Here is an 11,300-nt window from a genome sequence, read left to right on the forward strand (position 1 = left end):
TAAACCAAAGATCCTCTGTTTCTTTGAGTGAACAACACTTACCCGTAGATCATCTTTCTGAATAACTTATTACCAGCTGCTCCCAGTGTTTGTCTCTTCCATTGCTGCTCCTGTGACTGCATAGGATAGCTTTCGGAGTCCCTCAAGGTTAAAGCACAGTTGAACAATAACAGTGGATTGTGGCTAAATTATGGTTGCTGGGAGGTGTGGACAAAGTCAGTAACCAACACTTATAACCAATTCGCACATCCACTAATGTTTAAACCAGTTTTTAAAAAAAAGCTGTGTGCGAGTGGATTCTGATCATTCCCTTTACTACACAGAAAAGGAAAACAGGCTGACGTTGTGTTTTACCCAATGTCGGGCATGTCAAGGGGAATATCTGGATCCTATCGGCATATTGATGTGATTGAGAACAAGGAAAATCCTCGCAACATGTTTTTCTCAGTGACAATCTGACCGGTCTATAGCTAGTCTTAGGGAGACCATAGACCTAGAGACCTAGAGATCAGGTTGTCTAACCTATCTTGTCTGCTTGCAGTCTGCTGAGGAACGTTACTGTGCTTTTATCTAAATGTTGATCTGGATACATAGGGGTTGATTTAAGAGTAGTAAAGCATGCTCATGTGGGGAAGCTGTGCTGACTTTAATCATACAGTCCATCCAGTCATGTGCAATCAAAAATCCTGTGGTTTTTTTTTTCCTTTTCCTTGCATGCGATTGGGTTTTATTTGCGAAGTGAATTTTCACAATATTCACTAAGCGAAAATCCCTTTTGAAAAGTGAACATGCCTTTTACTCTTTTAGTAAATCAACCCCATAGTGTCTAAGACCAACTTATGGTTGTGTATGATAACCGCAAATGCAGTTGTGTGACCACATTGCAGATCCTGCTTGTTCAGTATCTAAGTAGTTCAGTAGATATATGCTAGTGGTTCAGTAGATTTTTTTTTTTTTTTAATCTGTAGTAGATCTTTAGGTCATATGTTCCTTCTGCCTGGCTGTTATGTCACTGCAGGGGCCAGAGGAACCACAGAGGGCTCAAGAACTGCTCTAGCCTGTCACTGCAAAGTGATGATGCATCAATTTACCAATAAGGTCATGCAACTGGTCTCTCCTTCTATCAGCATGTGTCTGTGTTTTGATTTTCACTACTGTTCAATGAAATATGGCCTCAGTGGATTATACATCTGCCCCTTCCTTTTACAGTTCTTTCGTGTGAAGCGTTGCAGGTGTCTAAAATAATGACAGACTGAGATAGGATTTTTTAAAATAAAATCATTACATTAAATATGAATCCTATATGTCCCTACAGTTCTTAAGTTCAAAGTGTAATAGGAGTCTTGTATATGTGACTACAGTCCTTAAGCTCAAAGTGTCATATTTTATATACTCAAATTCTAGATCTAGTATTCAGGCATGCTTTCAGAGCAATTGTGAACTATAGCAACTGCAGCAGACAACATAGACACTTAGGGCTATCTGCTTTCTCTGTGGAGACATTTGATCTACAAGTATCTGGTGCTTGTGTAATGATTTAGACGATCTGTGTAAGCCAAAGTGCCTTATCTGCAAATCGACTGCTTAAATAATAGGGAATTAATTAGGTAGTTGAGTCTCCTGAGCTTGCTCCAGAACCTTTTCAGACAGAACGTCCGTGTAATTTGGGACAATAGCATAAGGTATATTGTACATTACATGATGTGAATCCATTAACACTGCTCCCTGGTGCTTGCTTCTATACAGTAGATATATGATGGTTCAATGTGTCTCTTGCTGGTGTAGCTGGAAATGATCAGGGAGAAACCATATATCATAATAAACAGGCCCACAACTCCTTTGCATAGATTGTGTGTGTGTTTTATAGATAAGTCAGATGAAATCTGCAAAGACTTTGGCCAGTTCAAATGTGACGTTAATCAACTGTCTGCTACTAATGTTTATTCGACGGCATATCCAACCCAGCTGGAATAGTCATCTGTAAGAGTGCAGGAAACTTGTAACACTTCATCTTTCTTTCTACCAGTCTCAACACATTTCCTAACTATTTGACCAGCAACCCAATGAGAGCTATGTTTTTTTTTTTTAAATGAAGGTCAAGATTGCAGCAAAATCGCTGCAAATTGGTTAAGGTGTATAGCACATTAAATATTTGCTGGTTTTTATTTTTCACCATGCATTATTTTATAGGAATAATAATAGCTCTTTTTGGGTAAAATAATAGTTGGCAAGCCACAGCGAGAGACTATTCAAATTGAAACATAAAAAAATAACTGCCATACAGTGTGTGTGTGTGCGTGTATGTATATATATGTGTATATAATATATGTGTGTGTGTGTATATGTATATATAATATGTATGTATATAGTATACATATGTGTGTTTGTATATGTATATATAATGTGTGTGTGTGTATGTATGTATGTATGTATATATATAATGTGTATATATATATGTATATACACACACACACACACACACACACACACACACACACACACACGTGTGTGTGTATATAATTTTTCAGTTGCACCTGGAGGATCGAGACCCCCCTGGCCTATTGCAAACTCAATTTTTTGCTTCTGCCTGAATTCAAACACATTCATTATTTTTGCAAATACCTTTAAATTGGAAGGATTACCATCTAGTGCAGTGCCATTCCTTTTCTTAATTTTATATCCTGGCACCCCAGTTGTTGGCTGGCCATATGCTCTAAGCTGAAACTCTGACTCTTTCAATTTGTATCCCAGTCTTTATGCTTACAGCTTTCTCAAAAGGCAAGTGATCTGTCACTCATTGCTCATCTCGTATATGTATACGTATATTATTTTCCCGGCTTTTTTGCCACCTACATAAATTATGGTGCTAAATATGCCCCATAGGTTTGAAGATCTCTCATGCGAATTCATAAATATGGCACAGCACAGATGAAGTTGTTCAAATGCAGCTCCTGTATTTTATCTCTTGGTTAGGGCCATTAACATGCATTAAGTTCCATATATTATTAGAATGCAGGCCACAGAGCTTACAGTCTAAAATCAAACTAAAGGCCTGAGATTAGCATTGAAGAGTTACAACTCTACATGCCAGCACCTTGACAACCGCAACTTTATTGATCCAGAAAATTAATCTGCACAATTACCAGAAATAAACACTTTTTTAAAATGAAGAGTCAGCTGGGTTGTGGATGTTTCAATTATTAATTAGATTCTCATGTAACTGGTTCTTGAGACTCGGCAATTAAAGAAGAGACAATTGTCTGTAATATAAAGTGCAAAATACAGTGAGCGTCCACCATTTATATCCAAATCATTTATTGATTAACACTTCTTTTCTATTTAACTTTTATAGGAAGTTATCAATGCATTGAAGCAAACTTGGCACGTCACATGCTTTGTTTGTGTGGCCTGCAACATTCCTATTCGAAACAGCGTTTTCCATTTGGAAGATGGAGACCCTTACTGTGAGAAAGGTGAGTATGTCAGCAGAGCAAAACCCAACCCTTATTACACTCCATAGGACACTGAGGTCATGGAAAGAGACTTTCACTCTGTGGTGTCGGCTTTTTGACGCCACTTACCTTTTAACTAGATCCAATTTTCTACCAAATTGGTGCAGCCAAAAAAGGACAGGGCCAGGTTATGGAAGGCATATGTTGTGCTGCCATGTTGTACAGATTTTAGTAAAAACAACTAGAGTGAGCACATTGAGACTTTTTGCAAAATAAAACACTCATTCCTTAGCATCTCTGCAACTATCTACAAAGGGGAGTGAAAGAAGAAATACAGCCAATGGCAGAGTTTCTCTGTTCCAATATTAGATATAAGAGCTTCATTAGAGATGTAAACAGGTGAAAATGGCATTACCTTGCCATGACGGCTCCTGTCTTCTGTATTAGTGAAATAATATATTTTAATTTTTTTAGGAGTCGGTAGCACACAGACAAATTGCACCTATTATTATAATTTTTTTTACTATCACTATTATGTAAAAAAAAACAAAAGCAGCTCTCCCATACCACGTTTTGCAGCTTTTGTCTTTTGAGAAGAGATGCTCATGCTAATTTGTGATCAGATATGTCAAAGCAGGTTAAATTATATACTTATCTAACTTGATGTGTTTTCCATCACACAGGAGCACAGGTTTATTTATACAAGTTCTCCCATATTGTAAAAAGAAGTCATAGCATCATTCCTGAATCCCAAACGTGTAATTTAAGTGTATTCTAGAATCGAATAGCTTAAGCTGAGAGTAGTAGCAGTGCAGTGGCTACAAGATCTTGCCAGTGCACCATAAAACCTGCTAAGTACAGTGCATGTACTAATAATTACAAAGTGCCGGAGGCCTTTTAAAACTGTTTAAACATTTGCGACTCTAAGATGAATGTATTTATGTGCTACTTTTTTACCTGTACTTCTGGGATAACATGCACTGTTATTGGTCCCTGAGGAGTAGAGCAGGAAAACACTGCCTTAACTGGACTTGTTTTACATTCTATTATAAATGGTTTCAGGCTTTACTAAGGCAACTGTTGCTAGCAACTATTTCTTGCATTCTGTTTTTCACAGTCTTATCATATAGTCACAATATATATTCATAAGAGAAGACAGTCTTGGGTGTTAAACATCGGAATACTTGATAAATGTTCTTTAACAGAAAACCGAAAGTAAGCCTGTCACAGACCTAACATATTAAAACGAAGCATGTTGAGAGAAATACTTAATCAGATATAACCTTTAGCGAAAACTTAATGACAAAACAATCAGTAGATCCAGAGCTATAAGCAGCTGAAGTTAAATACAGATCTCAACTTTCCTTTTGAAGTTGATTTAATTATGCTGCTCCCACTTCTCAAGCCACCCTAACAGTATGATAGGCAGCCTCACTGGCCAGTAGGGAGACTGGAAAGACAGGAGGGGGTGGGATCAAGGTTGACTTTTATAGGAATCTGCAACATAAATTCTACATATACATGTTTTATATATACGTTTGTATAGCCCATGTTTGTTTGTATTATATAATAATAAATATTATTGGCAAGTAGATGCAAAGCATACTAGAGAATAGAAGATTAATATATAGACTGTATAGGGTAGGCATCATTTAAATAGAATGCATTTTACAAAGCAGTTTACTCCAAACTATTTATATGCATTTGTTATTGCTTTCCTTTGTAATCCACAATAAAGATAAATCATACACATTTATATCCACATTGTTAAAACAAAATTGTTACAAGCACTGGACTCTAAAGTTGATACTTGTTGAACATTTGTCTTTATGCTGCTTCTGGTATAGTTCTGTAATCTAGATTTACTGTTTCAGGGGATAGTATGTTTCCCCCAGAGTCTCTCATGTCCTGGTATTGAGACAGAGCAGTGCGTGTTTTCCATACACATATGGGATTCTGAGTTCTGAAGACAATTATTCGATTCTAACTATAAAACATATGTCTGTGTATCTTCATGGCTATGTACTCTTATCGATAAGGATCTCATAACTACAGATCTATGTGGAAACCAAGCTAAAGTGAGGTAGAATAATAGTCCTCGCACAAAAAGGTTTAACATTACCTCACTGTTTGCCATTGAAGCCCATCTTTATCATTTTCTTTCTGTGTTCTGATGTTACAGCAGACTTTTCTCTCTCAAAACAGTGCATTAAACCTTCTTGTGTCTGGTTTGGTAAAGATATCCATATTTTCATATATTTCTATCTTGTTTAGATTATTATACCTTATTTGGTACGATGTGTCATGGATGTGAGTTCCCTATTGAAGCTGGAGACAGGTTCCTGGAGGCACTGGGAAACACATGGCACAACACTTGCTTTGTGTGTTCGGTGAGTACTAAAACATAATAACAAATGAGATTACAATGTATGTCCCTATAAGCATAAAGATAAAATAGATCAGGAGTAGATTGTCTAACTAGTCATTATTGGGTGATGCAAGGTGAGAATGTGAAAACATGTTACGCAACAAAGTGATTCTAACCAGAGATTCTTCAGTTCCACATTGTCCTCTACAATACTGCTGGTATTTCTTTTTCTTTATTTATTACTATTTTTTCATTTGCTTATCTGAAGATTTCAAGAGCAAAGGTTTAACAGTCACCCCTTGCTTTTATCTGTCTGGTGATAATCGCAATAGTTAAGAGCATACTGTGGGAATCATAGTTGTCATGGTTATTTGTGGAATTTAAAAAAATCTGTAATATTTAAGTGTTTGTTATTTAACAGAGTCCTATGCATTCATATTGTAAGATAAGCTATTAAAAAGATTGTACAAGTTTATACGGCAGTGCAAAAAGATACTCCTAGGTCTACTGAGATTGTTACATTTCAAGCGTTTATATAAAAGAATCTTTGGTACTGTTAGCCCATGTGCGTTTAGTTTTTCATGCTGATTTTTTTTATTTTTTGTAGGTATGTTGTGAAAGTTTGGAGGGACAAACTTTTTTTGCAAAGAAAGATAAACCACTATGCAAGAAGCATGCTCATGCTGTGAATATCTGAAGGCTTTTTCAACCCCATCTTTTCACGGAATATAAATGCTCCATCATATGTTAATATCAACACAACTGGGATGATGTAATTGTATTCCTGTTTATATAACATATGAAATGTAACAGGAAAACGTTTTCTAAACAATACAGTGGGCTTGCATAATCTTTACATTTAACATAAAATACAATCCTTTTATTTATTAGGATTTAAAGTGACTCATACCATTCTAGAGTACCTGTGTGCACTATACTGTTTTGGGTTCTTTATTGCTCCCTTTCTCATGTTACAGCTTTTTAGCAATCCCTAGATAGTAACTGTAAAAACTCTGTGTACAAATCCACTTTACTTGCTTTCACCTGAGTTTCATTCATCCCTCCTCTTACCATTTGGCTTGAACCATTTTTGTTCTTTCTGTTTGCTGACTGCAGCCAGTAGAAAAACATATTTCCAGCCAATTGGGAAAGAAGGGATGATACCATTGTATCCAGACACACTACGAAAGAAGTAACTTTACCTTCAGCACTCTGAGTTCCATTCTTTGTTTTTACAGCTGCTGTCTAGGGATTGCTAGAGATGGAGAGAGGAAGCAATACAGAGTTTACAGCATCCTTTATGCACAAATACTGTTAGATAGAATTGCAACAAAAAAAAGTTTATTTTAAATTTCTACATACTGTATATGATCTATCTATCTTTTCTTATATTAGCATTATTAAAAAAATAGCATTTTTAAGAGAGGGAGAAACTGATTTCTTTTTTTATTATTCTAAGCAGTGTTGATTCATGCCATTCCCTTGCATATTTCTAATTCTGCCGGATCTCAAAAACATGAAGGCTTGTAGAATATTTACAAAGTTTGCCAAAAAAGATTTGATGTCTGAAAATGACTCAGATAATTAGTTATTTTGACACAGAGCATGGGTTTTTCTATACGCTTGTAAATGTGGATATTCGTTTTTAAAAGCCTGCATCTAAGTTAATATCTTAAACAACATAATTAGAATACACAGGTAGTTGGGTTATTTTGTTACTATGCAGATTTAAATTACTTTGCAGAGGTAAATTTCCTATATTTATTTTTCAAAGAATATTGTATAAAGCGGGGCATTTTCAACTGTAACATGCCTTACAGCAAACAGTTAATGTTACTATAATTCTTTAGAAATGTATTGTAAGAATAGCTAAATGGAAACTTTAGTAAGGTTCATGAACATTTTTGAGCTTTATATATAATATATATAAATAAGCATGCTTACGAGTGTTAATGGACCTTTAGTCTTTGACATTAATTTTCCACTATTACAGTAGTGTAATAATATTTTTAATCACTGTCTAAAGAAAGTGAGAAAGTGTTGGAGTAAACCAGCCCGTGCGTACAAAACCTACCAGGCCACAATTTTGTTCATCACAGAGCAATAAAGTTAATAACTTGGCACTACTGGCAGCCCAGTAGTTTTAGACATCAAATATAAAGAGACTGTAGAACATTCTGTAGTTTAATGTCAACTGAACCAATTAAACAGCTCAAAGTTCACTTTAGCTGAGGAATTTAACCAAACATACTAACCCCTCTGGCAAAAGCCATATATGCCATTTAGCTAGCCTAGCTCTTTTCCTATGCCTCGGACCAGAACTGTATTGTGCAGTCAAGAAACAATGGCAAACTGGCACAAAAAAGCCATTGGTGTTAATTTCTTAAGCGTAGACGATCACTAATCTGTGTACACTTTTTATTTATAGTCAAGTGGACATTCTCTGCTCCATTTAATCAACTCCACTGAGTAGGGCAGTGAACTAAAAATTTACTTACAAATGTTGCATGTGTTAATGTACATTGTTTTGGAATACTTGGGGTCTATTTATAAACAATTTGCAAGGACATTCACCTTGTGAATCTCTGTAAACGTTCAATATGTGTGAATAGAAGCAAAACAAATGATGTTGGTATATTTTCTTTTTGGGTCACATGTAATGTAATGCCACAATATGGCCACTAGATGGAGCTCAGGAGCATAGGAAGTATTGCCTATGCTCTTCAGCTCCAACTAGTGGCTATAATTACATTACATTTGACCTGAAAAGAAAATATTTGGTTTTGTCTCTTTTCACACAGAACAAACATTTACAAAGATTTGCAGGGCGAATGACTCTGCAAATTGTTTATAAATATACCCCTCCTTTTGAGTATGCCAAAGAGTGTGCACCAGCCAAATTAAAAGCTTTATAGTTAAATCTTTTACAAAGCTTGGTAAAAGCTGGAACCTTAAAGTGTTAGCATTGTGAATATGTGTATGAACAACAAACTACACAAAAGACAAACAGCAGCTAATAGCACAATAGCAAGCTACATGTAATGAACAACTTGCATAAGAAATATACACATGCTGAATTAGCGAACAGTGGCATCATTATGTGATCTGATACCTGCTATTGTGTATGGGTCTCCCAGATGACATTGTGCATAATTTTTGGACAAGTATGTAGAAAGTCAAAGATAATAAACACAGCAAGCTCAGATGTTTGCCGCTTGGGTCTGTACTTTGTCATATATGTATGTACCTGGAAGTCTTTCATTTTGAGGAAATGTATTCTTGTACGTTGTGTCTTAGAACATTCCTAGTCTATTTTGTATTCCTGAATGTATTTTTTAGGGAAAGACCATTTAGATTTATTTAAAGGGCTCAGCATACATTTTATGCTAAGCCTGCTTGTGTTCTAGTGTTGTTGTTATGCTTGGTGCATTGTTTTAAGGGAATATCCAATCGTGGTACATAATTTATAACTGGTTGAGCAATCTCCTTTATTTTGCATTGTAGATACATATGTTAAGAAGGCTTTTTAAAGGTATACTGGCACTTGGCAAATTAACGGGCAAAGTGATTTTGTCTGTGTAAAGCTTTCACCCCTCCCCCCAAAAAATATATTTGTACTCGCCTCGCCCACTGTCAGCACAGCAGAATGACCAATGCTTGTGGGTGTAGGAAAGCATGTGACCTATTCCCCTGATGGAGTGTTCAAAAAGGACCAGTCACTAGGCCCAAGCACTATCACATGATGCAGAGGTTGCCGTCACCATTCCCGTAAGCCCTGATACAGGTTTTTTGTTGGCCGTGGTGAGAATTGCTGGAGAGGTTAGTGTTAATGTGACACTAAACTCTGGAGATAAATTTAAAAAATGCATTTAAGTCCTTGGTACCCAGCTAGTGGGTCGTGACCCAACAGTGGGTCACGACCCCTTGTTCAGTGAGTCACCGCATGCCTTCCACTTCTTTAGGTGAGAGGCCGAGTGTCAGCTTGGGGTGGGATGGGGCAATGGCCGTGAGGGAGCTCCATCCATACGTGCTTTGCTTACAGCCCCCTTGCGTGCCCTGTAGACGTGTCTGGACTGGATTGATGTCACATTCTGGCTTCCAGGCACCTCTACAGGACATGCAAGGGAGCTGTACAAGCAATGAACATATGGATAGAGATCCATCACAGCACAGCAGCCCACTGTGGACCCTAGGATGAGGATCCACTCCTGTTCTCGTAAGATAGGGAGACTGGGTGGATCTTAAAAAAATAAAATAAATAATATTTGGGGAGTGTGTGTGTGTGTGAGAATGTCTGTGAGATTGTGTCTGTCAATGTTTTTGAGGGCCTGTTCACACTAGTACAGTGCGTTAAATCGCACAATCCCGTGCGATTAACACAGTGTACCACGCAATCGCACCTACCACACATTCTGGTGTTGCATTGCCATTCATTCCCACCCACAGTTCGATCGCCCGCACCGGAACGCGTGGTACAGCAATGCCGTGCATTCCATTGCAGCGCAATTCGGGTCCTGACTTAATGACCAAGGACAAATGTGGGTCTTGAGGTTACACAGGTTGAGAACCACTGATTTAAGTATCACTCTGCTCTAGATCGTCAAATCATCTCTGAATTGATGCCGACACTGTCCTTCCTTCTGGAGGGTGGCTACTTTTGTTCCCCATGGTGCCTGTGCATCTTGTATAGTAACCACCGCTCAAAGATTGCTCCAGTTATGGACTACAACTTCAATACAAATTAGCTAACTAAATGTGAGATTGTACTCCATTACAGTAGTGAGCTTGGAGTGGTGGCTTCTTTGCAACACAGAGGGACCATGGGGAACAAAATTAGCCTCCCAGCAGAAGGAAGGACAGTGTCAACTCCGATTCAGAGATGATTTGAGCATCTAAAGCTGAGTGATACACAAATAAGATACATTTGTGTTAGGAGTTACATCTTAAAAATGCATTTAAGTACCTTAAAGTGACCCTAAACTCAGGAGTTAAGTGGTTGAGGGGTGGAACTTACACAGACATTGTCACTTTGCCCTGAATAGCAAGGTGACTGTGTTTCGTTTAATGTTCAATGTCAAGGGGTTAAGGTTGTCCATTGAGCACCTTTTGAAACGGCATGTTTGAAATAGACAAAATGGTCTTTGAGATACTGATGACCATGCTTTAAATGTTTCATTGCATTTTAATGTTTTTGCACTATTGTAGGAATAGTTATATATGTTGATAAAAAATTTTAATAATGCACACTTCCTTGCTTTCCTAAAAAATTAAGTGAACTATGTATGTTATTTTTATCTCACCGTACTCTTACTTCTAGAAATAAAATCACTATTCCATGGATGTTTGACAGTTCACATTCCTAACAACTTTGACAGGCTTTACACATATTAACTAGTGATTTTTATTCGACAAGTGTCCATGTGATGACCAAAACTGAATAGGGAATAGTGCTTATATACTGCAGGGTGTATATATATATA

General features: G+C 37.1%; 1 protein-coding gene across 2 annotated transcripts in view; it reads left to right on the forward strand.

The window, feature by feature from the left end:
- Positions 1–6,563, forward strand: part of PDLIM5 (PDZ and LIM domain 5) — a 149,905-nt gene extending 143,342 nt beyond the window's left edge. For both annotated transcript variants that reach the window (XM_018554498.1, XM_018554499.1), the window contains 3 exons: positions 3,353–3,473; positions 5,727–5,842; positions 6,428–6,563. In XM_018554498.1, coding sequence (XP_018410000.1) covers positions 3,353–3,473; positions 5,727–5,842; positions 6,428–6,517 — 327 coding nt within the window. In that variant the 3' untranslated portion in view covers positions 6,518–6,563. The remainder of the gene's footprint in view (positions 1–3,352; positions 3,474–5,726; positions 5,843–6,427) is intronic.
- The last annotated feature ends 4,737 nt before the right edge of the window (positions 6,564–11,300 follow it).

This window comes from Nanorana parkeri, unplaced genomic scaffold (genome assembly GCF_000935625.1).
Source record: "Nanorana parkeri isolate BGI_ZX_2015 unplaced genomic scaffold, ASM93562v1 scaffold162, whole genome shotgun sequence".
Taxonomy (NCBI): Eukaryota; Metazoa; Chordata; class Amphibia; order Anura; family Dicroglossidae; genus Nanorana; species Nanorana parkeri.